The sequence below is a fragment of the Parathielavia appendiculata genome (assembly GCF_033297405.1).
Source record: "Parathielavia appendiculata strain CBS 731.68 unplaced genomic scaffold N657scaffold_37, whole genome shotgun sequence".
In the NCBI taxonomy this organism is placed as follows: domain Eukaryota; kingdom Fungi; phylum Ascomycota; class Sordariomycetes; order Sordariales; family Chaetomiaceae; genus Parathielavia; species Parathielavia appendiculata.
Window position 1 is genome coordinate 77,858 of NW_026944256.1, and position 26,717 is coordinate 104,574.

The 26,717-nt window shown below is 56.0% G+C and overlaps 13 protein-coding genes across 13 annotated transcripts; 6 read left to right on the forward strand and 7 right to left on the reverse strand.

The window, feature by feature from the left end:
* Positions 1–32: 32 nt before the first annotated feature.
* N657DRAFT_694159 (HET-domain-containing protein) lies at positions 33–2,559 on the forward strand (the record flags this gene model as incomplete). The annotated part of the gene is made up of 2 exons (XM_062797266.1): positions 33–448; positions 517–2,559. The coding sequence occupies 2 exons, from the start codon at positions 33–35 to the stop codon at positions 2,453–2,455; spliced, it is 2,355 nt and encodes a 784-aa protein (XP_062642591.1). The 3' UTR covers positions 2,456–2,559.
* Positions 2,560–2,658: 99 nt separating this feature from the next.
* Positions 2,659–3,867, reverse strand: N657DRAFT_659389 (oxidoreductase-like protein; the record flags this gene model as incomplete). The annotated part of the gene is made up of 3 exons (XM_062794978.1): positions 2,659–3,182; positions 3,248–3,742; positions 3,822–3,867. 3 exons carry the CDS (start codon positions 3,865–3,867, stop codon positions 2,659–2,661), a joined length of 1,065 nt encoding a protein of 354 aa, XP_062642592.1.
* Positions 3,590–4,454, reverse strand: N657DRAFT_326394 (uncharacterized protein). Its single transcript, XM_062786829.1, has 2 exons — positions 3,818–4,454; positions 3,590–3,742 (listed from the first exon to the last, which is right to left on the reverse strand). The coding sequence occupies exon 1, from the start codon at positions 4,294–4,296 to the stop codon at positions 3,889–3,891; it is 408 nt and encodes a 135-aa protein (XP_062642593.1). The 5' UTR covers positions 4,297–4,454; the 3' UTR covers positions 3,590–3,742; positions 3,818–3,888.
* A 1-nt stretch (position 4,455) lies between these two features.
* N657DRAFT_326471 (uncharacterized protein) lies at positions 4,456–5,451 on the forward strand. Its single transcript, XM_062786830.1, has one exon. The coding sequence runs from the start codon at positions 4,529–4,531 to the stop codon at positions 5,171–5,173; it is 645 nt and encodes a 214-aa protein (XP_062642594.1). The 5' UTR covers positions 4,456–4,528; the 3' UTR covers positions 5,174–5,451.
* On the forward strand, positions 5,181–7,109 carry N657DRAFT_650905 (putative integral membrane protein). Its single transcript, XM_062794057.1, has 5 exons — positions 5,181–5,732; positions 5,798–6,170; positions 6,236–6,359; positions 6,416–6,474; positions 6,544–7,109. Exons 1-5 carry the CDS (start codon positions 5,538–5,540, stop codon positions 6,765–6,767), a joined length of 975 nt encoding a protein of 324 aa, XP_062642595.1. The 5' UTR covers positions 5,181–5,537; the 3' UTR covers positions 6,768–7,109.
* On the reverse strand, positions 7,039–8,865 carry N657DRAFT_627863 (amidohydrolase 2). Its single transcript, XM_062790831.1, has 3 exons — positions 7,608–8,865; positions 7,352–7,545; positions 7,039–7,303 (listed from the first exon to the last, which is right to left on the reverse strand). The coding sequence occupies exons 1-3, from the start codon at positions 8,366–8,368 to the stop codon at positions 7,176–7,178; spliced, it is 1,083 nt and encodes a 360-aa protein (XP_062642596.1). The 5' UTR covers positions 8,369–8,865; the 3' UTR covers positions 7,039–7,175.
* Positions 8,866–9,069: 204 nt separating this feature from the next.
* Positions 9,070–11,104, forward strand: N657DRAFT_605595 (aldehyde dehydrogenase). The gene is made up of 3 exons (XM_062790192.1): positions 9,070–9,491; positions 9,548–9,617; positions 9,667–11,104. Exons 1-3 carry the CDS (start codon positions 9,444–9,446, stop codon positions 11,004–11,006), a joined length of 1,458 nt encoding a protein of 485 aa, XP_062642597.1. The 5' UTR covers positions 9,070–9,443; the 3' UTR covers positions 11,007–11,104.
* A 9-nt stretch (positions 11,105–11,113) lies between these two features.
* On the reverse strand, positions 11,114–12,311 carry N657DRAFT_326476 (uncharacterized protein). Its single transcript, XM_062786831.1, has one exon. The coding sequence runs from the start codon at positions 12,059–12,061 to the stop codon at positions 11,264–11,266; it is 798 nt and encodes a 265-aa protein (XP_062642598.1). The 5' UTR covers positions 12,062–12,311; the 3' UTR covers positions 11,114–11,263.
* On the reverse strand, positions 12,247–12,935 carry N657DRAFT_684944 (uncharacterized protein; the record flags this gene model as incomplete). The annotated part of the gene is made up of 3 exons (XM_062796735.1): positions 12,247–12,297; positions 12,386–12,453; positions 12,512–12,935. 3 exons carry the CDS (start codon positions 12,933–12,935, stop codon positions 12,247–12,249), a joined length of 543 nt encoding a protein of 180 aa, XP_062642599.1.
* A 186-nt stretch (positions 12,936–13,121) lies between these two features.
* Positions 13,122–15,205, reverse strand: N657DRAFT_326493 (FAD/NAD(P)-binding domain-containing protein). Its single transcript, XM_062786832.1, has 3 exons — positions 14,290–15,205; positions 13,741–14,223; positions 13,122–13,680 (listed from the first exon to the last, which is right to left on the reverse strand). The coding sequence occupies exons 1-3, from the start codon at positions 14,871–14,873 to the stop codon at positions 13,431–13,433; spliced, it is 1,317 nt and encodes a 438-aa protein (XP_062642600.1). The 5' UTR covers positions 14,874–15,205; the 3' UTR covers positions 13,122–13,430.
* A 540-nt stretch (positions 15,206–15,745) lies between these two features.
* Positions 15,746–18,287, reverse strand: N657DRAFT_694166 (cytochrome P450). Its single transcript, XM_062797267.1, has 3 exons — positions 17,599–18,287; positions 17,079–17,542; positions 15,746–17,022 (listed from the first exon to the last, which is right to left on the reverse strand). Exons 1-3 carry the CDS (start codon positions 17,883–17,885, stop codon positions 15,989–15,991), a joined length of 1,785 nt encoding a protein of 594 aa, XP_062642601.1. The 5' UTR covers positions 17,886–18,287; the 3' UTR covers positions 15,746–15,988.
* Positions 18,288–19,412: 1,125 nt separating this feature from the next.
* Positions 19,413–21,651, forward strand: N657DRAFT_627874 (general substrate transporter). The gene is made up of 7 exons (XM_062790832.1): positions 19,413–19,656; positions 19,725–20,015; positions 20,081–20,528; positions 20,592–20,860; positions 20,932–21,137; positions 21,245–21,308; positions 21,365–21,651. The coding sequence occupies exons 1-7, from the start codon at positions 19,477–19,479 to the stop codon at positions 21,500–21,502; spliced, it is 1,596 nt and encodes a 531-aa protein (XP_062642602.1). The 5' UTR covers positions 19,413–19,476; the 3' UTR covers positions 21,503–21,651.
* A 525-nt stretch (positions 21,652–22,176) lies between these two features.
* N657DRAFT_694168 (cytochrome P450) lies at positions 22,177–24,174 on the forward strand (the record flags this gene model as incomplete). Its single annotated transcript, XM_062797268.1, has 5 exons — positions 22,177–22,237; positions 22,296–22,573; positions 22,639–23,487; positions 23,555–23,736; positions 23,799–24,174. The coding sequence occupies 5 exons, from the start codon at positions 22,177–22,179 to the stop codon at positions 23,959–23,961; spliced, it is 1,533 nt and encodes a 510-aa protein (XP_062642603.1). The 3' UTR covers positions 23,962–24,174.
* Between the last annotated feature and the right edge of the window lie 2,543 nt (positions 24,175–26,717).

The following is a 26,717-nucleotide window of genomic DNA, read 5'->3' on the forward strand; positions in this document are numbered from 1 at the left end:
GCCGTCAGTTCCACTTCACCATTTCCTCAATGATGACGCCTCCCAGCGGACCGAGCGCCTCGGGCTATCTCACGGACGAAGAAGACTCGATCAGCATCTTCTTACGAGAGGCACAGCGTACGATCCTGCTTTGCCGCTACGCCCAGACGTCAACACCCGCTGAGACTGAATATGCGGCTTTACTCTCCGAAGCTGTCGAACGTTTGCTCAGTGCAGTGCAGTGGCTGGCCAAAATCACCACTGGGTCTGTCAACGATGCGCCTTGGTTCCACAAGGCCGAACTATTCCTCTCTCAACTCAACGCCAGACTAGATCCAGACAACAGTCGCACGGCGAGCCCTCGCGCTGAAGCGTTGGCGGTGAGATGGCGACTGACAAGCGACGAAGTCACGGACTTTGTCCGTCAATCCGATAACTTGCATTTGACTCTGCCAGGATTGTCTTACAAGTTAGTACTCGCGGCCGTCGGGTTGAAGGTTCCGATGAATCAAGGCCTGAATTCTGATATGGAACCAGGGGTTCTCGAGACGAAGAATACCCCCTGACACGCGCTGCACCCCCTAGATCCCTCGTTGACAAGCTGGATGGAGCCAGGACGCCTCGATATCGACTTGAAGGTGTATCGCCCCGAGCACCCCCAACACTCCTCATCAACAAGCTGCATGCCATCAGAAACCGGCACTTCCCGCCACCACAACTCGGCCCATGGGTGGACCTGAGCAGAGTGCGCCGTTGGCTGGAGCACTGCGATTCACACCACGTGGCGCACTGTCAGCTGTCGACTTCAAGCGAGCAACTGTTCAGCGACCTCCCACGACGGCTCATCGACGTGCAGCGCAGGTGTCTCGTCTCGGCAGAGCCCCGGCAGCGATACGCGGCGTTAAGCTATGTCTGGGGCGTCGCGCCGTCGTCAATGGCGCTGCGACGGAACATTGATCTCCTGCAACAGGACGGCGCCCTCAACTCCACGACCTGGGCCCGAAGTGTTGGAGGAGATGATGTGACCCAGCAGTTCCCGATGACAATCCGGCACGCGATGGAGCTCACCCAGCAGCTTGGCGAGCGCCTATTGTGGGTGGATGCGCTCTGCATTGTGCAGGACGACGACGAGGAAAGACAGCACCAGCTGAACCGCATGGGGTCGATCTACGCCAACGCATACGTTACTATCGTTGCCGCGGGCGGGACTGCGCTAAGCGGGCTACGCGGCATCGAAGGCGCCACGCCCCCCATGACTCGGACGGTGACAACGCCCTATTACCTTGGCCACGGTCGTGAAGATCATGTTTGTCAAGAGATACAAAGGTCCCATCGCCGCCTGCAGACCTCGGCCTGGAGCCAAAGAGGGTGGACTTTCCAGGAGCAGATCTTCTCGCGGCGCCTGCTCATCCTCGACCACACTTCCGTGACTTGGGAATGCCACTGCGCCGTCTGGCTCGAGGGCATGGAACCCGTCGAGGGACAGTGTCAGGATAACAGAGCCGTGGTAGCCCAGGGCTTCTCCTTTTCGGCCCAGCCCAACCTCGGCGAGTACGCGCGCCACGCGACAGAGTTCAACCGGCGCGAGCTCACCTACCCCGAGGATGCGCTGGACGCGTTTGCCGGTATTCTGGCAGTTCTTAGTGGCACGTCGTTTGCCCGGGGTTTTATCTGCGGACTACCGGTTCTGTTCTTCGATGCCGCCTTGTTGTGGTACAATAAGACTCCATTAACGAGGCGCCGCCCCAGACGGCAGCCAACCGTCGATGCGACGAGTGCCTCTGCTAACGTCCTGCGTCCATCATGGACGTGGGCCGCGTGGCAGGGTGCAGTCGAGTTCGTAGACGCCAATATCGACCTTGCCGGAGCGTCTCCGGATGCGGAAAATAAGCTGGTTACGCGATATTCGTATCCTGCACGGTGGCTATATCAATATTCCCTCGTGAGCTGGAACTATAGAGCCAACAGCGGAGAGGATTGGAAACCCATCCCATCCCTCTTTGCCGAGAGGCGGCTCAGCAGATGTAATGAAGAGGCCACTGAACCGACATCGCCGACGACAAGAGGAAACCATGCTGCTGATGCTCAGGAACACCGGAACGAAGCTCAAGTCGCCGAAAGTGGCATTGCTCCAACATTAGATGGCTCGCACTTACTTCTCGCGTACCCGTCGAGGGCTTTTTTCCACGTCCAGCAGGTGTTTGGCCAGGCTACCGTCCTCCTGGCTGATGCATCCGGCGGTTGTGTTGGAAGTCTTACGTCCTGCGGCAAGCCGGACAAGGAGGCATATTCCCTGCCTCATCCTCCTTGCGAGGTAGTGGCCGTTTCAGTGTCATCTCTGAATGGCGAGGAATCATACGACGTTCTCTGGATTGAATGGGAGGGCCGCATCGCCTATCGGAGGGGGGTTGGGAGGATACGGAAGCCGGCGTGGGAGGCAAAGAAAGCTGAGCGTATCGAACTCATTCTGGGGTAGATCGACTAGATTGGCTGCGTTTTGGAAGTGACAAGGTATAAATAGAGGTGGTGGACAAGCTGCTTTTGCCAGTTCAGGGGCTAGATGAACGTGAACAGGGGTATATCCTTCGCGTATGAGCAACCAGGATCGTGCCTTTGAGGATGAAGTCTCCATTATAGAGCAGCCCCGACGGACGCCTGAAGTACAACAGTAAAAGTCGGCTACACCCCGATCGACTTCACCGTCGCGCCGCCGGCACCCGACTCGAGCAGCCTCTGCAGGATCTCCAGGTCGTTGAGCGCCTCCGCTGGGGTTTGGATAGCCTCGATCTTGCCGGCCTCGATTGCCTTGGCGAACGCTGCAACCTCTTCGGTGACGCCTGAGCTGTAAGGGAACTCTTTCTTCTCCTCAACCCTCTCATCGCTCCTGTCGCCTTTCCGCGCGACCGTTTTCACCTCGGTCGGGTTCCACGAGACGACGCCGTTCGTCGTAACGATCTCAACTTCCGTGTCAGACTTGAACTCGGTGCCGAACGAGATGCCGATGGTGCCGGGCTTGCCGTCCCGTGTCAGCGCCACGGCGTGAATAGTATCAACGGGGATTAGCTTCTCATCGAGCAGCGCCGTGAAGCCCGCCACCTGCTTGATGTCCTGGCCTGCCGCCGCAAGAAGGAACCGCAGGCCAGCCACAAAGTGGACGCCGCCATCAAGCAGGAAACCGCCCTGATATTGCGGAGTCTTGCGCCCTGCACCAGACCCCGTCAGCAAAAGCTTCAACAACGCGACAAACCCCCATCGACGGTGAACGCACACTCAGTGTTGAAATACTTATTATCCGACCGCACAGACCCATTCTTCACCAGCCGAAACGTCACCAGCTCACCCCCAATCTCCCGCACCCTCTGCGCCGCATACCGAATCGACTCCATATACCGCCAGTTCTCCGCCACGCCCCAAAGCGGCTTGCCCCCGCCCAGGGCCCCCTCATACCACGCAATCAGCTTCTGCGCCGACTCGACGTCGCCGGCAACAGGCTTTTCCGACAGCACATGCTTGCCCGCCTTCAGAGCCTTCTCCACGACGCCCGGCTGGTGCAGGATGGGCAGGGCGATGTCGACGGCGGCGATGTCGTCGCGCTGGAGCAGGTCGTCGAGCGTCTTGCCCTCGACGGCGGGCTTGTCAAAGTAAACTGCTACAGACGAGGGGTCCTTTGAGGCGGCAGCCAGCGCCTCAGCCGACTGCTGCGAGCGCGAGTAGACTGCTTTGAGGGTCAGGGTTGGACTGGCTTCGATGGCGGGGAGGTGCTCTGTTGCGGCTTAGTCCATTCGTTCTGTTCAGAGGGACAGGGGCGTAAACGGGGCTTGTTTTGAGGGGGATGTACTTGCCCTCCCGCGCGAAGATGCCTGCTCCAAGCAGTGCGATTCCGGTCATCTTGTCTCTTGACGTGAGATACTACGTGAAGTGTGGTTTCTGTGTTTGCCAACTTGCTGGGTTCAAAAGAGCAACCCCGCGATCGGAGGAGTGATTACAAAGCATCTGAGGGTGGAGATAGCTGGACCAGCAGCTAAGACGGAGCCAAATGTTGGAAGTGGAAATCGAATCAATTGCTGCGTGCACGGGTGGGGTCAAGCAGTTTTCATTGTAAAAATTGCATGTCCGGTGTCTTCCTCGGTTTGAAGTGCTACAGTCACGCGAGGAAAAGGGAGGGGGGAAAATCAAGCAAAGTAAAAATAAGAGAAATGATACGGAAAAGGCCAGGAGCTGAGGACATTGTATGGATGTGGAAAAGTCGTCAAATCGTGAATGGTTGGTTGGTTTGTTCTGAAGGGTGTTGGTAGTATACCTACGTACAGAGAACATAAATTTTCAGTAAAGTAGGCTTATGTTAGAGTGAGCACAGCCCTAACCCTATCTTCCTTTCATCTCGAGTTTCTTACGAGAGAACAGCAAGAAAGGTACGGATGTACCGTATCCGTGCTTTGAGGGTGCCGATGGCTGGACACGACATCTCCTCCTATCCGAATCTTAGGCAACCTGACTCGAGCATTTTATCTATGCCGAGACGGACCCTTGTCGGCCGTTGACCTGCCACATGGCAGCGAGGCACCTCATCAGAACGGGCGAGCTGCATGGCCATCGATGTGCACGGGCCTCGTCCGCCCACGCGGGTACAACCCTCCTCGGACGATCCATCGACTTGGGAGCGACCCTCATCAGTCGATCAAAGTCGGGGGTCGGAACTCCGAGAATGCTCTTCTCGGGCCTGGTTTCCGAGTCTGCTAAGGCGTTGGTCGTGCAATTGGTGCTGTCGGCCCCTGGTTGGTGCAGATGCAGTTCCTCCGAAACAAACGGGGCGCTGTGTGAGGGTTCTGTGACCAAAACGTCCAGTTCAAAACCCGGCCACGCTAGGCTGCTTGCTGCCCTCATCGAATCGTGCTACATCATCCTTGAGCAGAACCGCGATCTTGGACACGCGCGGTGTGTGAAACGAACCCAGGAGGCGATTGATGAGAATTGGTCATGGACCTGGTATCTTCCGTTGAACGGTAGGGCTGGAGAAGGACGGGCCGTCCCCCGGAGTTCCGGGAGAGAGAAACCAAGGAAAAACGAAAGATACAGGGGCTCGCTTCCCACGGCAAACTCCGACAAAGACCCCCCTTCTCCAGACTCCACTGTCCGAGCGCGGCTAGAGTGCGAGGGGCGGACACTGCACTGGCTTGGGATAGCAGCTCGCTAATTTGTCACCAGCGCACACGCGGCTCCACGTCAACAGCAACACGGGCAAATGGGATGGAAAATAAACACAGCAAAACCCCGCGGCCCCAGGCTTTCCCTATCCCCGCGTCTCCCCGCGGGCACCTTACCGACGCTATTGTATAGGGCAGATCCACGACGACAATGGAAGACTGAACCATTCGACGTGCTTTGTTTCTCCCTCCTAGCGAATTGTACCAGAAAGTGATCGTCTGGTGGTCCTTGCCGGTCGGCTTAATTATACCGAGCCGCAATAAATATCCCTGACTGGCTGCAGACGGGACCAGAGTTTCCCGGCTGCGGGACGCTGCAGTCTTGGCCACAAAGCCGTGCCATACGGCGTGGACATGGAACCAAGACAGTCATCCACCCAGCCCGTGGACGACGACGGCTTGCCCCATCCAGACTTCGGGCAGGAGCTCAATATCGTCTTCTGGCTGCTCACCGGTTTGGCTGCTGCATTTCTTGCGCTGAGAATTTACTGCAAGTTGCACCGCGGCCGCCGGCTGTGGTGGGATGATTATTTCCTCATTGCCGCATGGGTAATACGACATCGCTCCTCGCAGTCATTGAAAACCCCAAACATCAAGCTGACGATCGACTGCAGGTGTCCCTCCTGGTCTCGGCTGCGACCACTTCGGTCTGCGTCACTCTTGGCTACGGCAAGAACACGTACGACATGCCGGCCGAGAGCATCACGACGATGCAGTTCGTCGCCGTCTTTGCCGGCTTCTTCTCGGTCCTCGCCGCCGCCTGGAGCAAGACGTCCTTTGCCCTCACCCTCCTCCGGCTCTGCGAGGCTTCATACTGGCTCAAGACCGCCATCTGGTTCATCATCGTCACGGTCAATGCCATCCTCGGCACGGCCATGCTCTTCATGTGGATCAAGTGCCGGCCGTTTGCCAAGATTTGGGACTCGGGCCTCGAGGGGTGGTGCGTTGACCCGGCAAAGATTGTGGTTTTGTATCAGTGGTCGGCTGGTGAGTCTCTTGACTGCGAACATCATCAATCCTTGGACACCGCTAACTCGACGGATTCCTCGTAGGCTGGTCTGGCTCTGCCGACGTCGTGCTTGCCCTGTTCCCCTGGACGATCCTCTTCGGCATGCGTAAGACGCTGAACAACAAGGAGAGGCTGGGCATCGGGATTGCCATGAGCATGGGCATCATGTACGCGCCCATCAACCTGTGCGTTCCTTAATCGGGGGTTGCTAACACCCTTGCAGCGCCGGTGCTGCCTCATTTGTCAAGATGGCCATGCTCCCGAAACTCACCGGAGAAGCCGGTGAGTTCCCTCCTCCCTCCTCCCTTTTCCCAACCCTCGCCACAGCTGACGCCCACTGACACGTAACAGCCGAGACGGTTGCCGTGACCATCTGGGGTGGTGCAGAGGGCGCCACCACCATCATGGCGGCCTCTATTCCCGTCCTCCGTGCTCTCATCCGCGGCGACAAGGGCCGATATACCGCCAGATTCGACACAGCAGACGAGAACCAGCTGAACGCTACAAGTCTGGAGGCTCTAACGTCGCCGAGGAAGGCCTACAGAGACACGGAAGTCTATGTCCACGGAGCTTGACTGAGCTTTCATGCATATTATTATGACGTCTAGCGATTTGCTTTCTGCTTTGCCATTACGATACCCCCGGAACGATGAATTTGACTAGAACTTTGGATATTGAGACACAAAAATCTCTAGTTGATTGAAATCCCCGCCTCCCTTGTTGAAGCTGAATACGAACCGTATAGCAAGCAACAACCTCGGGGGATGGCAGAGTTGGTCATGCGAGCAGGTTGTCAACTACCTGCTGATCTTAAGCGGAATCCCACATCCCTTGGTCAGCTGAAAACCCTGAAATCGGAGTAGAATTCGCACTTTCAGAATGAGGCAACTATGGAATTCAATGACCATAGAATATTGTAGGCAACCGAGACACTCAGCGATGTTTCCACCACAGAACAGCTCCTCGATCCATACCCTAGACTTCTAGATCTCTAGCGGCAGCTTGAACAACCTAATGGCGTTCTCCCGGCCTATCACTCTCTTCTGATCCTCTGGCAGATCGACGGTGCGCCACCACGCCTGAGCCTCGCCGATGGTATCATACGGATAATCTAGACGTGGTTAGTTCAAAACCTCGAGATCTTTCGTGGTAACCTTACCGATTGAATAGAAGCAGCGCTCGGCGCCCAGCTGATCGATACAGAACTTCAGACCAGCCGTGTTGAAGTTGCCAGACGTCGTGATGGAGATGTTGTGGGTGAAGTAGTAGCTGTAGTCCTCCTTGGACGGCCTCGTCGCTTTCTTGACCGGCTTGTTGTACCAGTGATCCGCCCGCCACAGATTGAACGGAATTCTGCTGCGCAGTCAGTACTGAGACATGACGGCTTCACCGGTGCCTTAAAGGATTCAGCTCACCCCTCGCCCAGATGCCCGACTACAACCTGCAAACCAGGGAACTCATCAAACACCCCGCTGGAGCAGAGCGCATACAGATGCATGCTCAGATCCAAATGGAACTGCACCGCCGCACCAAGAATCTGCTTTCTCTCCCCGTACCTCGTCCCCGTGACCAAATCCCTCGCCGGCGGATACCGCGGGTGCATGTACACAGGCACACCTAATTCCTCAACAGCCTTCCAAAACGGCCTGAACTCGGCCGCATCATAATACTTCTTCCCCTCGACATCTCCCCCTTCGGAAACCACCTGGTAATCATTGACCATGACGCCAAACATGCCCAGCTCCCTGACCGCCCTCGTCGCCTCGGCAGCCGCGTCCTCGGCATTGTGCATCGACACGGCCGCCAAGGCGCCGAACCGCGCCGGGTTCTGGGCCACCTCGCCGGCGAGCCAGTCGTTTGCTTCGGCGGCTAGGGCGCGCGCCTTGGCTGCGTCGGGCTCGCCTTGGGCGCCGGGCGAGGTTAGCGAGAGCAGCATGTACTCTACGCCGTGGTCGTCCATCTGAGCGAGCCGGGTGTTGTGGATGTCGAGGAGAAGCCTGTTTAGGGAGTGTTTGGGTGTGTCGCTGGAAGATGGAGAGGAAGAGGAGGGGGAGAGGGAGGATATTGCTTGGCCTGGGTTGAAGAGAGGTGCTGATTCGGCTATCCAGGAGAGGCCGGCTGGGTTGAGCACCGCTTCTTCAATGGCGATGGTGCCTCTCGGTGCCTTGGTGGCCATGGCTGAAATCGAACTTTGAGCTTGGATTTTGAGCTTGATGTGACGTTATTGGCGACTTGTTGGTGAGCTTTGGAGAGCTGTGATAAGGTACTAAACGGAGCTTCAAATGAACTACAGCTCTCTCTGCGAGAGATGGATGGATCAGTCCTTGTTAAGGTGAGACGAGATGTACTCTGGGTTCCGGGATTGGGTAGAATTCGGCATCCAGTCAGCAGGTGCGGAGGACGTTCGTGTAGGTGGCCCGGGGGCCGGCAGCTTGCCAGGCCCGTTTACCTAGTGCCACAAGGATGGAAGCACAAGGTCGGCATGAACTCGGACGAGAAGGGGTAACGGAGATCGCCATCAACGGTCATCATCCCGCCAGCAGCCATCCCCAACGTCGAGCAGGGGGTGGCATTCCGAAATCCGAATTGAGGTTGACAGTAAGTATGTAGTAGACGCTGCTCGACCTTCCCCACCTTCGGCATTTGATTATCACAAGGAGAGCTTCCGCCCCTAAACTCAGACGGCTGAAAGCCACCTCATGGCTCCCAACTCTAACGTGGAGGTGGATGCCAAGTTTGATCCCCTGATCAGCCCCTCGTCCATCTCGGGTAGCTTGGCAGCTCCACAGAAGGTTTAGTTTGCTCCACGGGTAATGCTTTCCGCCAATCCAGGCACATGGTATTTTGCACTTCACTTTGCATGAGGGCGCCGCGGTTCTTCTGCTGCGGGGTTGCTGAAAGCCTGAAACCGGAACTGCCGCACAAGGGACGGAGCAGGGCTTGTAGCCCGCTGAGGGTATCACGGTGTCACTGAGCGGTTAGGCCTTTGCCGGCTGGACTTCTCCGGTGCGAGAACCTCCCAAGTTGGAGCCGAGCGGGGGTTCAATGGCTCAATATCTTCTGCATCTCGATGATCAGGGTCTCAGTCCCTGTTGCCGTCTTGATCTGGACGGACAGCAGATGGGACCTGGAACGGATTAACACACCGCATACGCTGAACTGTGCATAATTGGTTTGATTGCATTGATTTCCTGAAGTTGACTCAAACTGGAGACCACTCCCCTGAAGCCGAGACATCCAAACCACGCAAGATGGCTGAGGCAAATCCTATCCGGCCTTGCATGCTCATCAATGGAGAGGTACTGTCGCCGTCTTACTAGCACGAAAAAGAAGGAATAATGCTTACATTGACCAGCTGGTTGGAGCATCAGATGGCAAGACCTTTCCCGTCTACAACCCGGCGACGCGCGAGATCTCGGCCCATGGCAAGTCCTACCCCATAGCGACTCCTGGGTATATCCTAACCCTCCGCAGTTCCAGAAGCCAGCGCCGATGACACTAATGCAGCCGTGGCCGCGGCAAAGGCGGCGTTTCCGTCGTGGTCCGCCATGGGGGCGGCCAAGCGCGCCGTTCACCTGAAGAAGCTCGCTGCCTTGCTCCGTGAGAACAAGGATGAGCTGGCGCGTCTCGACGCCATCGCCATGGGCATGCCCGTGGCAACCCACCACTACGCCCACACGGCCGCTACCCACTTCGACTACTACTCGGAAGCATGGGCCACGATCCAGGGGCAGGCCAGCGTCAACACGCCCGGATTCGTGACCATGACGCTCCGGCAACCGTACGGCGTGGTGGCCCTCATCATCCCCTGGAACGTGCCCTGTCACTTCCTGGCCACCAAGTCTGCGCCCGCCCTCATCACGGGCAACACAGTGGTGCTCAAGTCGAGCGAGAAAGCTCCGTTAGCCGTCGCCCGCATTGCCGAGCTCGTTGTCGAAGCCGGTTTCCCGCCCGGCGTCTTCAACATCATCTCAGGCCACGGAGTGCCCTCAGGCCAGATCCTCTCGCGGCACATGGACGTGAGGGCTCTGAGCTTTACGGGCTCCAGTCGCACCGGCAAGCTCATCCAGGAGGAGGCCGCGCGCACCAACCTTAAAAAGGTCATTCTCGAGCTTGGCGGCAAGTCGCCAGCCCTCGTGTTCGAGGACGCTAACCTCGACAAGGCTGTGGCGCAGACCCAGTTCAGCATCCAGACCAACAGCGGGCAGGTGTGCATGGCCAACTCGCGCATCTACGTGCAGAAGAGCATCGCGCCGCAGTTCATCGAGGCCTTCAAGACAAAGTTTGCCGGAGCGGCCCGTGCCGGGAACCCTCTTGACAGGGACACCAACCACGGTCCGCAGGCCGACGAGGTGCAGTACCGCAACGTGCTGAATTACATCGAGGAGGGCAAGAAGACGGGCACGCTGGCCCTGGGCGGCAACGGCAAGCTCGAGAGTACTAACGGCTTCTTTGTTGAGCCGACCGTGTTCCTGGACACGCCCGAGACGGCGCGCATCACCAAGGAGGAGGTGTTTGGTCCGGTCGTCATCATCAATACGTTCGAGACCGAGGCGGAGGCCATTGCCAAGGCCAACGATACCGAGTTTGGCTTGTATGCGGCCGTGTACACGCGTGATGTCAACCGGGCGATGCGTGTTGCGAAGGCGTTGGAGAGCGGGTATGTTGGTATCAACTGCACTAGCCCCATGACGGCCCATGACCTGCCGTTTGGCGGGTACAAGAGCAGTGGCCAGGGGCGCGAGGGTCTTCTTTACAGCATGAACAACTTCTTAGAGACCAAGAGTGTCATAATGCAGATAGATGAGGAGTAGCCTAAGGTAGATAACTACATGGCAGTGCATGTCCAAGTCGGACTGGATTGCCAGCAGAGTGCCCTTGTTTTTGAATATCTAGACGACATCCACACTACTGGGTCACGTTCGGTCCATGCCATGTCCCTCCCCCTTACGCAACTCTAGGACTATACTGCTTCTGTATAATAGCTCAACGCCTTACCTTGTCTCTCTCAAAACTTCAATTTAATACCTTGGTACCTAGCTTCCTTATTTACCTTCCGGTACCATCTTTTCTAGTACGTCCCACTTCCAGTTACTGACCTCAGCAACTCGAGCTCCTCTCTCAAGTTTGTAAGCTGGGCATCTTCCCACTCGTTCAGATCCCCCACCAAACGTCCAGTATTCTGCCACCTAGTCACCCCCTTCACCCAATCTTGGACCTCTGTCTTCTGGCTATGTTTCGGCAGTTGTTTGCGAACCAAAGAAGCGAAATCTACAGCTTCGGCTTCACCGTTTTGACCGGACATCTTCCGGTCCCAAGAGAGCAACAGATTGTAAGGAATGCCGGTTGTTGACAGATTCATGGGGTCGACATGAACATTGCCGAACCCCGGCGGCCATTGCTCGCCGATCCCCATTGGAACCGAAATGGCAATGACTTCGCAATAATCCGCATGTGGCATGATTATTGTTGGCGTCGAAGCATCTTGTAAAATGCAAATGAGATCGCTGCTTCGGATCTGTTTCGCCAAAGGTGGGAGAGTCCATCGAGTCTCCTGGGCTCGTTGGGTGGAACCCACAATTAACGAGACGTCGATTCGTTGTCTGTCATGCATCATCCGATCACTCTGCACAACGGAGACCACTCCGGCCACGTATCCTCTGCCCTCGATGACGCAGAACTCCTCATCGTCCCACGTCGTTACCTCCAACTGCTCGCTGACCACGGAGTTGATAAACGTGCGGAGAAGATCGCCCAGTGAAGTCCTGTAATCAGGGAGCAACTGAGGATACTGTTGACGGTCCGAGCTCATGCCGAGGAGAGCATATACCTTATCGCGGGAGTCGGAAGCCTCTCTGGTGTGGTACATATCTAGCAGCTCCCCCAGTGGCCGAACCCTGAGAGAGAAGCCACCCTTTTGGCCGACTTGGTATTCGGGCCTAAAAGACAACGCGTCGAATGAGGTAGGTTGCCGAACCGATGAGGCTTGTTAAATGTGCCCGGTCTGCGTAGACGCTCTTCAGGGACGTCAGCCCAACGCAGAATGCGTAGCCATCAATCCGGCGGAACCGCAGACCACAAGGACGTGTTGGGCGGCGGCAACCTCTTGCAAGACCTTGTGAATGGATCGAACTCGTTAGCAACACGAAGCTGCGCTGTCTCCATAGTTGCGCCTGGGTTGTATTTTTCTTACCCATATGCGCGTAAACCACGGACGCTCAAGCAGGGCCAGGACAGGCTCATCCGCGCCGTCCGCATCGTCTGTTACAATCAAAAGCATACAGCTCATCAGCAGCTTTGTGAATCCTCTGCAATGCACGAGAGCTGTCGTCCTTCTCTTCCCCGAGCCAGACCAGCACCCGGCTCGCCTTGGCATCTATCTCGGCTATGCACTGAACTTGGTTCTCCCGTTCGCCTAAGTCCTCCTGGTCGATGTAGATAGCATCGACCCACACAATCTTCTCAATGAGGGAGTCTCGGAGGCGCGACAGGGCCCCGTGGAGACTCGCCGTGACAGGCAGCTCGCAGTTGTCAATGCAGACATAATGGGTTCTCTCCGGCGAGCCCCAGACATACGACAAGGCTTCGTACGAATGACTGGCTCGGCCCGATATCAAGATGGGACTGGTGAACAAGCTGCATTGTAGAGGAGCGGTCTTGTCCCAGTGCGGAATCAGGCGGAGCAGACGGATGCAGTGGTCGGGGAGGGAGGAATAACGGTAGGATATAACGGGGCGAGCCATCGTCAGCGGCGACTAGATAGGATCTGACACTGTTGTTGCGAGTCTAGGTGAGTAGTAATTGGGTCATCAATCTCGGTTTGGTCCCAAAGAAGGCTGTCCACAACATCGGGAATGTCGACTGGAGTCGCCTAATGTACGTTAAGTTGAGCAAAATGGGCACCAAATCCCAGGACGGCGTTTTACCGATTGTCACAACAGCCGCTGGGTGAGGGGCTGCAAGGTATACAACCAATCATGGCCTTGGGTTAAGATGCACGAAGGCAACCCCAAGGCGTAAGCTGCCCGGCCATCCACTACATCAGCCAAACTACTGTAGGTACATAACAATGTTATCGTTCCTTGATACTGGCCCTAGCTAATGCAGATGGCATATTGACCTCTGAGATCCAAGCCAACTCATCACTAGCTTCACTCCCGGTCCCTGAGCAATATACCCCTTGGTCGTTCACCATGACAAACACGCCCCCATGCACCATTCCAACCAATACATTGCGCTCATACCGCTACCGCGATAGGGCCGACGGGTAGCAACTTGACGTCCTCGAACAACTCGGGCTGCGTTACCTTTTTGAAGGTCTCGTCAAACATCTCCTCGGCGTGCTTCTCAGCATCGTGGTGGTGGATCCAATCTTCGCGGGGGAAGGCAATGCTCTTGGGATCGCTGGCCACCTTCGCCCAGTCCGTCTTGTGCCACCTGTCGCGGGTAGTCTCGCCCGTCTTTTGCACTGCCTTGACACGCTCATACCTATAATGCGTTAGAACAAACAAGATACCTAGGTAGACGGGATAGGGGTTATTCCCATACCGGAGCTCCTGATGTACCCGCACCGCGGCCGGAACATTCTCTTTCCCTGCCCTCTTCAAACACACGGCGATAGTGACACCATCTTCCATAGCCTGGGTCGCGCCCTGCGCGCTAGTCGGTAAGAACGGATGCGCCGCGTCGCCCAACAGCAAGATGCGGGCATGTTTGCTGACCCAAGTCGGCAAGGGGTCGCGGTACACCAGCTTCCAGTCGACCAGGCTGGGCGTCTTCTCGACGATGGCGCGGCAGACGGGGTCCCAGCCCTCGAGCACCTTGTAGACGTCCTCAAGCTTGCCGGGGAAGGACCACGACTCGTCAATGTCGTGCTCGTCGCGGTGCGTCAGCACCCAGCAGCAGTCCTTGCCGCCCTTGATGGTGCTGAAGAGGAAGTGCACGTCCGGGCCGATCCAGCCGTTGAACGTGTCGCCGTTGATGCAGAACTCGCGCGTGCGCGGGTCTTGGATCATGTCCGTGTTGGGAAACCTGAGATGTCAATGTCAGATGACGCCGGCCTGGGATGATTTGAGGCTAAGGATGAGGGTGACATACCACGCCCGCCAGACGGCATACCCGCTGCTCTTGGGCTTGTCGACATAGCCCAGCACCAGCTCCCTCGCCTTGGACCGCACCCCGTCGGCGCCAATCACCAAGTCCGCCACCACCCTCTCACCGCTCTTCAGCACGATTCCCGCCTGGTGCTTGTCCTCAAAGTACTCATCAACTCTCTGGCCCAGATGGATCGGGATACCCAACTCATCCCTCGCGTAATTAAACACAACCTCGTGCAGCTCGCCGCGATGACCATTCAAGACGGGTGCCTCCGGGTTCTGCTCGGGCGTCGGCTGGTGGTAGACAACCTCGCCCGTGTCGTACTTGTGGATGCGGAAGCCGTACGACGACAGGTCGATGCACAACTCGCGCAGGCGGCGGGCGATCTTGCCGTCGGACCAGCGGTGGTAGATGCGCCCCGCGTTGGCGCCGAACGAGATGATGTCGCCGAGCGTCTTGAGCTCGGGGAAGTTCTCGTAGATGGACACGTCGTGGCCCTGGCGGTGGCACTCGATGGCTGCCGTCAGGCCGCCGAAGCCGGCCCCGACGACGACGACTTTGATGCCGGATTTGGGGGCCGACATGGTTTGGTCCGTGAAAAAAGGGTGGTCTTGTCGCAGTGATTGTAGTTGTAGGGTTAGGCAAGTGGTGGTGAGGAAGGGCTTGATGATGAACCCCCTGTTTGGAGATGCAAGTACAAGATTTTGATGAGCTGAAACAAGTAAAGTGAATGTCACGGTGTGAGGACTTCACAGGTATAAATGAGCATGAGGCATCATGTAATGCAACGGTACGATACGATGAACCTGTGGCATCGCTCAGGTTGTTTTCTGGCCTAAACAGTGGCTCCGTGGGCGTGTCCAGGGTCGCGCCTCCGCATCGCCTTACAGAGGACTCTCTGCTGCGAAACATCAGCCTAATCCGGACCGTTTGTCTTGTCTCGGCTTTTCTCCTCATCTGCCGGATATGAAGCTGCTCGGCCATGGTGGGATGATGCGGGGAAGTTCAGGTCAGTAACTCCCCCGCATCTAAAAATCGACCATCTCTCAAACTTTTGGTCACGCGTCCCATGTGTTGTTTGGCGTTGAAGCTCGGACTCGAAATGTGGGAGCCGTTTTCCGATTCCAAAAAGGGGTAGAAGGGTAAGGAAGGGTTTAGGGTTCCTGCTTACCCAATCGACCATAGCAACACCGAGGCCTTCGCATTTTCCTCTGGAAGCGAGTGAGTTCGTTCATATAAGGATTGTAAATGACAGGTGTTCCATACCGGTCAACAAGTCAACGAGTGGGTTTGTGTGTAATTTGTAGGCCCCCAACTCCAGGGGAGCACAACCCGAAAAGGGGGCGAGAACAACAGTGTATGGGTACTTCAATTCGAAAACAATGCGACACATACATGTCCCAAAGAACATTTGAGACGCCATGCATATCCAAGCCTTGTCGTGATGGCCTCTGGTCTCAAAGTGTCACTTGTGGGTTTCACGACATTGGTGATACTTGTAAAGTACATGACATTGAAGGTGGCAAGTCGGGCGTGCACGAAACCCACATATTTGGCACGTTCAAGCATTGTGATGACCATGAAATCATGCCTCTGTCTTGGTAGATACGTTTGGCTGATTTCAGCTGCTGCACGCTTCTAGAATCCTGCCCTATCCGATTCCTTTCCAGACGGGAATTCCAGGCTCCATCAGCCCTTCTTACACCGCCTTAACCTTGACAACCCTGACATTGCCATGCTCGTCCAACACGGGCTCCTCAGCCAACTTCCTCTTCTGCTGCTGATAGAAGGTGCTCATACGGTACCTGCTCTCCCCATCATGAATCTTAAGATCCTGCAGTGCCTGCTCTCCCTCGCGCACAATCGCCTCGCGTATCTCCTCGCTCCTCGGCACAATCTCGCACGGGAACGGCTGTGGCCGCATATTGAGCCCGTTCGTAAAAGCAAAGATGTCCACGTCAATCTCCCTCCCCGTCTTCGGATCCCGCGCCTTGCGGATATTGAAACCCCACAGCAGCCGCGCCACCGTTACCCACGTCCCCTGCTCCGCCAGCGCCTGCCCGCTGCACACGCGCCGGCCCCAACCAAACGTCATGTACCCCCTCTCCCCGGGGAACGGACGCCGGTGGTCGTTGCCCTCAAGGTACCTGTCCGGATAGAAGCGGTCCGGGTCCGGGAACTCACGCTCGTGGTGGTGGATAGCCCAGACGTTGCCCTGCACCCAGGTGCCCGCGGGGATGAGCCAGCCGTTGTACGAGTCGTCTTGGGTCGGCGAGTGCGGCTGCCCGCCGATGATGGCGACGCTGCGCCAGCGGAGGACTTCCTTGACGAAGGCGTTGATGTAGGGCAGGTTCGGCGCGTCGTCCCAGTGCGGCGAGCGGTTGGGGCCGATGACGCGGTCGATCTCGTCTTGGGCTTTCTTCATGGCGTCGGGGAAGGCGCAGCAGGCGAGGACGAAGGTGACGAGCGTGCTGGAGGATGTGTCGGCGCCGGCTCCAAAGAGGTTGCCTGTTAACGCGGAGAGCTCGGCGACGGGGAGGTTGTACTTCTTGGTCTCCTCGAAGAGCGTCTTGACGTAGGGGGTGGGCATCGAGGCTTGTTCCGAGGGTGGCTTTTGCGCGTATTGGTCGATGGCTTCCTCAGCGAGCGTGTAGAAAAAGTAATGCCCGCCTTTCTGGCCGCGAGTGCCGAGGCCCTTGAACCAGGGCATGAACCGAGGGAACTTGGCGAGAACTGCCGGTTGTCAGGACTGCAATTTTGCATGTCGGGAACGATTAGATGCCACTTACATGGGAAGGTTTCCAACAACATAGGAAATGACTTTCCAGGCACGTTCAGATCGGCAGCCAACTGCATCAAAGCAATGACCTCTGTGATGATAGGGTCATTGTAGCTGGCCACGCGCCGACCAAAGCCGATGATGGATACGACGCTCGTGGCATAACGCTCCAAGTGCTTGACGTATTCCTTGGGCTCCCGCAGAAAGTCGTAGGCAGCGACCTTGCTCTCGTTGTTCTGGATGTCCCGGTAGCCGCGGACTGTCTGCGCGCCCACGCCCATGTGCATCAACTTGCGATGGAGACGCCAGTGATCACGCTCCGTCTGGTTGCGAATCCTCATCGTCACCAAATTTGACTGTCCACTGCCCAACTCCCCAAAGACGACCATGCGCGGGCGGGACGCGTAGATCTGGGCTTTCTTCTCAAAGATCTCGTGGGCACACCACGCATCGTTGATCCACACGGTCGGGTTCCTGCTGTTGTCAGCAAGGTCCATGTGGGTTAAGGGTCAAGGATCAAGATTGCCTACCGCCCAATCCAGAATGTTATCAGTGGTGTGTTGTATTTCCTGGACAGCTCCTCGAAATAGATCCAGGGCTTATTGTCGGGTAACGAGAATGTGTTGCCAATGATGGGTAACGGAAAGGGGCCTGGGGGCATCTTGGCTCTCAGGTAGAGCATCCACGAATAGTCGGCTGCAATCACCGTCACCGCGATGGCCAATAAGCCAAGGGTGGCATTGAGAAGACCTCCGTCCGCCATGGTCGACTGCAGCTTCAGTAGGGCGAACCCGTCGAGCAATCTTCCTGAGAGCATCTTGTCCTAAGCACTCCCTCAACAAGTCGTGTGTGTGTTTCCAGCAGATCCCTGAGAACCCCCTGACCGGACAAAGAAAAGGAAAGTAGCAAATTGGTCTTTCCGTTTCTTGACCCAGGATAAAGGAAGCGCTGAACAAAACAAAGCTTGTATGTAGCTGGGTCTAACGTACCCCTGAGACCCTTGACCGATCGATATCCCAAGATCGCTGATACCAGGTCAAAATGGGTGGGAAACTCGGAGTTAGGGATCAAAAGCGGGAAATGCTAGCCATCTGTTCCAGAGACTTGCTCTCGGCGGCAAATCTACTACCGACCGGAAGACGGAGTGGTAGTGTGGATCACATGACGGAGCGGGGTCGGGGACGACGGTGCTCAACCGGCGGGGACTGGAGGAGACCCGGACCCATCACTCCATCACTGTGCTAGAATCTAGGTTGTTGCTATCGAGTTCGGGTTCTCCAATCCAGACACCATGCCATGTCAAAGATGGTTAGGACACTCGCACTCTAGTCGTTTACTGGAACTTGAAGGAGGCCCGAGGGAGAGGCGGATGTTATTAAGCGCACAATGACTCCAAGCAGAGGCCACACTTCTAATCTCAGGTACAAGAGGTGGACGAATGAGGGGTGAAGAAGAGCCCCGATGGTAACAACCCTTTGGAAATATTGGAGATACACTAACTCCAACGTCATGCGGAGTTCAAGATTCTTTGCGCGTTGACCCTACATGTAGTTAGGTACCGTCCAAACACCAACAACTGTACCTTACTCAGCTGCAACTTTCAGCAGGGATGGCGGACTGCAATATGTCCTTTGCTACTCACATAGGCGCTAGCCACACTGCTGGCCACGTCAAAAACCTCGTTCGCCACCTAACGTGACTACATGCACATATCGGCAGTTGGCGATATTAATCTTTATTCGATGAAACCTGGAGACAACCAGGAAGACCTTGAACCTCCCGCTCGCCACCAGTAACACCACAGCCGCCGCTAAGGATCGGCTGATTAGACCCCTTGTCTTCCCTAGGTTTCTCATCCGACCCAAGCTCTGATCGACAGGACACACCATACGGGATCCGGAACCTGTCCTGCCTTCTGATGGCAATAATGCACTGAACTAGGCCCTTTATCGGTAGGACTGCAGCACCTCGATGACCTTTGCATTTGTAACCTGCTTCAATGGGGACTGCGTCCCATGGATCTGGAACCTCTTGGTTCCTTGAGGACATGATGCCAAAATAAGTCACGTTGTCGGCGGTAGTTGATGGCTCGATCGGCATTGGAGATGTAGAATTGGGGTAAACGAGAGTTGGAGGGGAGCAATAACAGCGAGTACCACATAAATACAGTTCTGATGAGGCGACTTGAGGGTAATCCCAAGATTCTGGCCTCCCACATTGTGTTCATGTACAGGATTTGACTCTGGGACGATCTCTTCATAGCTGAGCACTGCAGTCCGGTCCAGGCTTGGCACATTGCGTCAGATCAACGCTACGTACTTTAAGCTCCCTGCTCCCTTCACATCAGGTAGTGTCCATTGCGGGCGGTCTTCACTTTGCACCACCATCAGAAGCCTACCCCTGCCACCATGGCGGATGATGAAAAGGGATCTTCGACGGTGTCCGAGACTCCGCCAGACGAGAAATATACCATGAAGCAGCACTGGAAATGCCTGGCAGCATGCACCCTCATGTCCCTCTGCCCCTTCCAATACGGCCTCGACTTTGGCCTCATTGGCGGGCTGCAGGCCATGATCGGGTTTCTCAGGGTATGCCAGGGCCCAGTCTTTGCCCTCGGGTGGCGCATTTCACGACTGACTGGTTTCGTCACATACAGGTCTTTGGCTACGAAGACATTAACGTCCCCGGCGGATGGAACCTCTCGACCGAGCGCCAGCAGCTGATCTCGTCCCTCATGACACTCGGTGCTTTCCTCAGCTCCGCCATGGCTGGCCCCATCGCCTGTGTCATGTCCCGGAGGATGACGGTGTGGACGGCCAGTCTGCTTTGCATTGTTTCAAACGTGGTGATGATGGCCACAACCAACATTGCGGGCTTGTATGCAGGGCGGCTGCTTTTGGGCATCGCCAACGGCATGTTCATGACCTTTTCTCAGCTCTACATTCAGGTGCGTTTCAAGTTCACGCGCCCTAAGTATCTGTACGGCAGTACTGATACATAAACCGCCTTCAGGAATGCTCTCCCGCCCGGTACCGGGGCCTGATGATCTCGAGTTTCCAAGTCTGGACATCGGTTGGCACGCTCGTCGGCACCGTCGTCGACAATTTCACCGCCAAGATTGACGGGAAGGACGCCTACCTCATCCCACTCGGTCTCATCTACATCGTCCCGGTCTTCATATCCCTTGGCTTGCCGTTTGTGCCCGAGTCACCGCGATGGCTGGCCCAGCACGGCAAGCTGAACCGGGCGCGCAAGGCACTCCGCTGGCTTCGTCCTGGTACCGAATCCGAGATTGAGCAGGAGGTCCGCGATATTCAGGCCGCGTTGGAGACGGAGATGTCCCGCGAGAAGAGCGTTGCAGTGTGGGATATGTTCCGCAACGCGGTCGACCGCCGGCGGACTATGCTGGCTACCTGCGCGCTGACGGTCCAGGGCGCGTCAGGGGCCATGTACATGATTGGTGTGTACATTTTCTCACGCCTTTACTTCTGAGGAGTGGTTATTCAGACTGACGGCATGCCAGCGTACGGCACGTACTTCTTCCAGATGGCGGGCATCGGTGACGCCTTCGAGAACGCGTGCATCCTCATCTCGGTCGGTGTCGTCGCCATCCTCATCAACAGCGCCCTCGTCACACACTTCGGCCGCCGTCGCGTCTTCCTTGTGTCGGGTCTCACCCTGTGCGGCATTGCGCAGCTGCTTACCGCCGTCATCTATCACGTCAACCCGGGAGCCAAGTCCACCGGCCAAGCAATTGTCGGCTTGTCCGTGGTCTACATCCTCGGCTATAACGTTCGTATTCCTCTTTGATGGCACTTGAGTTCAAACCCACAGACACGGACCTAATAGTGAAACTTCTACAGGGCATGGTGGCAACATACGCGTGGATTTCGGGCGGCGAGCTGCCCTCGCAGCGCCTACGGTCCTACACCTTTGGCTTCGCCACGGCTATTGGCTTCTTTGCCGCCTGGCTGACCACGTTCACGGCCCCGTACTTTATCAACCCTGAGTCTCTCAACTGGGGGCCCAAGTACGGCTACATATGGACCCCGTCGTGTTTCATCTCAGCGTAAGTGCTCTGCTCCCTGCTTTACCTTATCTAAGCGCCTCCGCCCCTGCCAGGCTTCATGTCTAGAACGCTGTTGGCTGATGTGAAATATGACTCCACCAATGTAGCCTCTGGGTCTACTTCTTTTTACCCGAGGTCAAGGACAGGACGCTCGAGGAAATCGATGAGATGGTATGACGATGACCAAACCTGCTGCTATACAGAGCTGTATCTAACACAAGATGCAGTTTGAGGCCCGGCTTCCGGCAAGGAAGTTCCGCAAATATGTCTGTGTGGGTCACGCAGGCGGAGCTGCTGGTTTAGCCTGCGGTTCCGATGAGAAGGAATCGGCCGACGTTGTGCACGAGGAGGTTGCCCGCATATAATGTGGCCGCCTAACCTTGGGAAACTGAATAGTCGGTCCAGCTCAGGGGCAATGACTCGAGAAAGGGATGATGACTGGAGCTATCGAGATCAAATGTCACCACTAACACGAGCCATAAGATTAGAGGTAGTTAGTGAGCAAAGCAAGTGGCTTCGATGTCTCGCCGGTCTGCATAACTGGACTCAACCAGGAGCAGTAATATGATTCGAAATTCTTGACGCCTTTGGAGTACGGGGCAGGGAGGTGGGTATCCGAGGGCTCGGACTCGCCGCGTTGCAGGTCCAGCAAAGGAATCCGGCTGGGACCGAATACTGTTGAGCACTGGTGAGCTCATTGACTTCCCCTGCCGCCCAGCTTCGGGCTCGCGGATTTTACGCCCCGGTTAGTGGGTTCACAATGTCGTATTGAACCGTTTCGGTCTCAATCGAGAGTCACTCCCATGCCTCTTGTGTAACTTGACCGGTGTGGTTGCATTGGCGACTGGAACCTTACTTCTGAAAGGTTGAAATTTCTTACAGTACCTAGCTGCAGGCAGCTCGTATATTTGAAGTGCCCATACGCCCGTCATGCTCCCCACAACGCTCTCTCCTGTCTGCACTTCCATGAGCTGTCCGTCCCAAGTCCAGGCTCACTCACAAGAACATGGTAATTTCTGATATCACCACGCCGACAGTCATGGGTCCCTCCGGCCACTACAGCTGGTTGTTGATGGCCATCAGCTCGGTATTTGCCCCGCGTGTGGCCCGAGTACTTAGGATCCCGTTCTACCAGCACTTGGCTGACGGTATCTCCAGACGGTTCTCCTCGCCGCCACCTACACGTTCTACAACCTCTTCCTCCCCTCCGAGCCGTCCCAGGCCCCAAGCTGTGGGCAGTCTCTCAAATCCCCTACATCCTCGCCTGGCTCTCAGGCCACGCCTCCTCCACCATTCACGCCTTCCATGAGCAATACGGCGACGTCGTCCGCGTAGCGCCGAACCGGTTGTCCTTCACCCACCCGGACGCATATCAAAACATCCGTGGCCACCGCAAGTGCACTCAAGAAGAGCACGGAAAAGATAGGGCCTTTTACGTGAGTCAGAGGTTTGGCCCAATCTACCTCATAAAGGTACCCAAACTTACAAGAGCATGCTTTAGGTCATCTCGCGACAGAACATTCTAGGCGCATCGCGCGAGGACCATGCCCGATTCCGCCGGATCCTGTCGCACTGCTTCTCGGCCAAGAGCATGCAGGCGCAGCAGCCACTCATCACAAAACATGTCGACTTGTTGATGCAGCGGCTGAGGGAGAGAACGACGACGACGCAGGACGGAGATGGCAAGAGGAAGGAGGCCGTCGTTGACCTCGCCGCGTGGTTCAACTTTACCACCTTTGACATCATTGGCGATCTCGCGTTTGGCGAGCCGTTTGGGTGTCTAGAGGAGTCCAGGTATCACCCCTGGGTGAGTGCCATCTTCCGCGGAGTGAAGCAACTCGGTATCATGCTCGCGGTAGAGTTATATCTGCCAGGAGCAGTCAACTTCGCACGCAAGGTTTTGCCGACAGCCTTCGTCGCCATGGATAAGCAGACGGAGTTTGCCAACGAGCGGATCGCGAGACGGCTGCAGCTCGAGACCGGCCGGCCTGACTTTGTCGAGGCCATGGTGACCGCAAATTCGGAAGACGGGCGGATGCTGACCAGACATGAAATGGCTGTCAACGCGAGACTGCTAGTTTTTGCCGGCAGCGAAACAACGGCCACCGCGCTGGCATCGGCCGCTTACTTCCTTTCAAAGTATCCCGAGGTACAGAAGAAGTTGGCCGACGAGGTGCGGTCAAGTTTTACGTCCGAGGGCGAGATTGACTTGTTCTCGGTCAATAAGCTGCAATACATGATGGCGGTGCTGGATGAGGCCATGAGGGTGTTCCCGACCGTGCCCGGCCACCTGCCAAGGACATGTCACGCAGGAGGAGACGTCATCTGCGGAATCCAAGTACCTGCAGGCGCAAGTCTTCAAATTTCCGCCTTCTGAATTGGGATGGAAGATTCTCTGCAGCTGACACGGCCGGCAGACTGGCCTCGAAGTCTGGCCTCTGGCCATGAATCGTTCCCGGAGGAACTTTACAGAACCCGACAAGTTCATCCCCGAACGCTGGCTCCCCGAAGCCGAGTACACGGGGATACGATTCGACAGGGAGAGACACGGCGCCTTTCAGCCCTTCTCGGTTGGGTCACGCAACTGTGTTGGGAAGAAGTAAGCTAGACGTTCCAGCCCATGCCATGTCTTGATGCTGACTGTTATCGTGCGATCCCAAGCCTGGCCTACATGGAGATGCGCTTGATCTTGGCCAGACTGATCTGGAATTACGACTTGGTCCTGGCGGATGAGGCTGCTGACCGCTTTCTTGACTGCCCGGCCTTCGGCTTATGGTTGAAAGGGCCGTTGCATGTACGGCTGATACCATTGACGACGGACTGATGTCTGGTGAGCAGCTCGAGCAGAGTCAAAGACATGTAACGCCCGAGGGAGAGGGGTTCTAAAGCTTATTCAAAGCCTGTTGCACTTTAATTGGCTCATCATGCTCTCGTAAGCTAGTACCCAACGCGTACTCAAGTACTGTAGGTACTGTAGCCATTTGGGACGCAGGCCGGCACTTCCAAGTCATTGGCGTGACCGTCGGTGATGGCATGCTCGGGTCTGAAACTGACAATAACAACGTCCCCGGCCTTTTTAGCTGGGGTGCAGTACCTTATTTGAGCTTCCTTGCCCTGTCTGGTAATAGCCAACGATCTTTTGTCCAAGGCATCCATGGAGTCTGCCTGCTAATATCCATTGATCTCCTTCCACACCTGGCGTGTTGAACCCTGACTGAACTTGAGCAAAGGCCATGGACCTCAAGAATTACCTCTTTATCGCCGCAAACTTCATTTCCAATTTTCCAACGTCAAAACACAGCCACGACATTAGTCAAGAAACTGACCCCCAGCACGTGTGGCGGCGTGTCCGTGTCCGTCACCCCAATCCGGCACGACTCGCCTGTTGGATATCGCGCCCCTCTTGCAGCAACAAGTCTTCCGGAGCGATGTAAAAGGTGGAATTCCGAGCCGGACACCAAACATGGGTACTGTAGCGTTGCAGCCGGCGTAGAAGAGCCCGCATTTGTTCAAGTACTTGGCCGGCGGATCAGAGGGGCGGAGAGTTGGGTGACCAAGTCTGGGCCTTGGTGTGTCAGTACCTTAAGGTAATCACCAATTCTTCCTTAATGGACTCTCACCCTTAGGTAAGTAATTCGGTGTTGCCCCGACATCGACCAAGACCGGGGTTTAGATAGTGTTCCTGACCAGTTCCTCCTCAGCATCCAATCTATTCCACCCCTTTGCAGAACAAACGAGTCCGGCTTACCAATATACATCCTTCGTTCGCCCGTCTCAAACCGCCACTGCAGGATAGCCGTCATGCTGTATATCTCAGTCCTCACCCACGTCGTCTCCTCTATAACCACCGGCGGCAGTCCTCTTAGGGCGAGATAAGACTCCTGCTTAGAGCTCCGGGATTCGCTCCAATGTTGTTCTCCTGATTCTCATGCCTCGACGAGGTGACTGGACAGGATCGATAGCGCCGCTCTTCCATATAGCTGTGAAGACCAGAATATACCGAGGCTAGTTCTAGTGGAGCCCTTCGAGGCTGGTCAAGTCAAGAAATGTTAGATCCAAGAGGCCCGAGGTCTAGCCGGTGGCGGTCGCAGCAGGAGCAGGAGAGGCACCCGAGACACCAAGGAAGGTTATACCAGGTCGGCTGGCGAGAAAGATCTTGATTAGAGGCTCGATCGAACCGACTTTCACGGTGAGGACCCCGCAGGAGATCGTCCAAGGAGTGAACAGCTATTCGGAGAAGAAAAGCGCGGTAGCGGCTCAAAAGCTACTAAACGGGATATCATCGTTACCTCGAAGATTCGGGGGCGAGGAGTGGCACACGGATAATCAGGGCTGGATAACGAAGGCCTTTGACGAAGCGGCGTGGGAAGCGAAGAGGACCTATGCGGTCCTAGTCAAGGGAGTCCTTAAAAGGGAGCTATCCGGGGTCACGGAAGAGGAATTCCGATAGGAACTTGCGCTTCAGTCGGCCGAAAGGGTAAAGTTCCGAATCCCAACATTAGAAGGCGTTACAAGGGTAATGGTTCTAGTCACTTTGACTAGCCAGGAAGAAGCAAAGAAGGCCTGCGAGCAAGGGGTGATCTGGCCGGTTCAGTTATTGCACTGCAAGTCGTATTGGGAGGCGCTTCAGCCGGCCCAGTGCTATAAGTGCTGGAAATTGAGGTATACCCAACGTTCTTTAGGAACTCCCGTCCTTGCTCCCGGTGAAGGACGGGAGCCTACAGAGAAGGGGGGAGGGCAGGAGAGGCTCAAATACCCTAACCACAACCAGGAGAACGCCAGCAGCATACCCCTCCGCTGTGCGGCATATGGAGGACGGCACCCAGCCTGGGTCCGTTGGTGCCCGGAGGCGGTACGGGCCCGGGCAGTGGCTAAAGAAGCCTACCAGTTTCGACCGCGGACCTTCGAAATCCAGCAGCAACAACAACAGTAACAGGTGTCACGGGTGGGCGCAACTGACCACTGCGTAACACCCTCAAAAGAGGGACCGTGGTTCGAACTGTCCAGTCGAACCAGGAGTTGCGCGCATGAACCTCACACTGTCACTAACCGTGACAACAGGCCCAGAAAATGACCTTCCTTTTCTCCCAGGAGATCCAGGGAGAGCAGGAAGCCTAGAGGCCTAGGGAGGAGCAGGAGGGATTACAGGAAGTAGAGAGAAAGCGGCCCCGAAGGGAGGTTCCTGTTGAACTGAGTGGGTTCCTTGGCACCAAGATTCACGGACTGAGCACTGATGTTCAATGCGAAACTCTCAGTAAACACAGATCCATCACAATGACGCAGTTCCTGACATAACGTCATATCATGGCACACTGTCTCTATATAAGGGGGTAATTACCCTGGGAGGATTAGAGAGGACAATTTTTTCCAAAAAAAAAAGAAAGGGACATTCTGAGGCACCCTAACCCACTATCTTTGATCCTTCATTTGTGTGGTCACTCTGGAATCGTGACTCCAATTCAAGCTTCATTTCGTACCTCAATCTATTCAATACCACTTGGTTGATCTAAGCTTACTCGAGCATGTAACTGTTGGCTGCCCAACAGTTCCCTCGATGGTAGCCACACAGCAGCAAGTAAC

What these genes read in the sequence shown, in the direction of transcription:
- N657DRAFT_650905 (XM_062794057.1), top strand. Translation starts at nt 5,538, where the DNA reads ATGGAACCAAGACAGTCATCCACCCAGCCCGTGGACGACGACGGCTTG. An exon ending in ATTTCCTCATTGCCGCATGG is followed by an intron (nt 5,733 to 5,797) that starts GTAATACGACAT and finishes GATCGACTGCAG; the next exon opens with GTGTCCCTCCTGGTCTCGGC. An exon ending in TTTGTATCAGTGGTCGGCTG is followed by an intron (nt 6,171 to 6,235) that starts GTGAGTCTCTTG and finishes GATTCCTCGTAG; the next exon opens with GCTGGTCTGGCTCTGCCGAC.
- N657DRAFT_326493 (XM_062786832.1), bottom strand. Translation starts at nt 14,873, where the DNA reads ATGTCGGCCCCCAAATCCGGCATCAAAGTCGTCGTCGTCGGGGCCGGC. An exon ending in TATGCCGTCTGGCGGGCGTG is followed by an intron (nt 14,224 to 14,289) that starts GTATGTCACCCT and finishes TTGACATCTCAG; the next exon opens with GTTTCCCAACACGGACATGA. An exon ending in CGGGTACATCAGGAGCTCCG is followed by an intron (nt 13,681 to 13,740) that starts GTATGGGAATAA and finishes AACGCATTATAG; the next exon opens with GTATGAGCGTGTCAAGGCAG.
- N657DRAFT_694166 (XM_062797267.1), bottom strand. Translation starts at nt 17,885, where the DNA reads ATGCTCTCAGGAAGATTGCTCGACGGGTTCGCCCTACTGAAGCTGCAG. An exon ending in ATAACATTCTGGATTGGGCG is followed by an intron (nt 17,543 to 17,598) that starts GTAGGCAATCTT and finishes TGACAACAGCAG; the next exon opens with GAACCCGACCGTGTGGATCA. An exon ending in GTTGTTGGAAACCTTCCCAT is followed by an intron (nt 17,023 to 17,078) that starts GTAAGTGGCATC and finishes GACAACCGGCAG; the next exon opens with TTCTCGCCAAGTTCCCTCGG.
- N657DRAFT_605595 (XM_062790192.1), top strand. Translation starts at nt 9,444, where the DNA reads ATGGCTGAGGCAAATCCTATCCGGCCTTGCATGCTCATCAATGGAGAG. An exon ending in GCATGCTCATCAATGGAGAG is followed by an intron (nt 9,492 to 9,547) that starts GTACTGTCGCCG and finishes TACATTGACCAG; the next exon opens with CTGGTTGGAGCATCAGATGG. An exon ending in GCGCGAGATCTCGGCCCATG is followed by an intron (nt 9,618 to 9,666) that starts GCAAGTCCTACC and finishes AACCCTCCGCAG; the next exon opens with TTCCAGAAGCCAGCGCCGAT.
- N657DRAFT_627874 (XM_062790832.1), top strand. Translation starts at nt 19,477, where the DNA reads ATGGCGGATGATGAAAAGGGATCTTCGACGGTGTCCGAGACTCCGCCA. An exon ending in TCTACATCCTCGGCTATAAC is followed by an intron (nt 20,861 to 20,931) that starts GTTCGTATTCCT and finishes AAACTTCTACAG; the next exon opens with GGCATGGTGGCAACATACGC. An exon ending in TCGAGGAAATCGATGAGATG is followed by an intron (nt 21,309 to 21,364) that starts GTATGACGATGA and finishes CACAAGATGCAG; the next exon opens with TTTGAGGCCCGGCTTCCGGC.
- N657DRAFT_326476 (XM_062786831.1), bottom strand. Translation starts at nt 12,061, where the DNA reads ATGTACCACACCAGAGAGGCTTCCGACTCCCGCGATAAGGTATATGCT.
- N657DRAFT_627863 (XM_062790831.1), bottom strand. Translation starts at nt 8,368, where the DNA reads ATGGCCACCAAGGCACCGAGAGGCACCATCGCCATTGAAGAAGCGGTG. An exon ending in GTCGGGCATCTGGGCGAGGG is followed by an intron (nt 7,546 to 7,607) that starts GTGAGCTGAATC and finishes ACTGCGCAGCAG; the next exon opens with AATTCCGTTCAATCTGTGGC. An exon ending in GCGCTGCTTCTATTCAATCG is followed by an intron (nt 7,304 to 7,351) that starts GTAAGGTTACCA and finishes AACCACGTCTAG; the next exon opens with ATTATCCGTATGATACCATC.
- N657DRAFT_326394 (XM_062786829.1), bottom strand. Translation starts at nt 4,296, where the DNA reads ATGTTCTCTGTACGTAGGTATACTACCAACACCCTTCAGAACAAACCA.
- N657DRAFT_326471 (XM_062786830.1), top strand. Translation starts at nt 4,529, where the DNA reads ATGGCAGCGAGGCACCTCATCAGAACGGGCGAGCTGCATGGCCATCGA.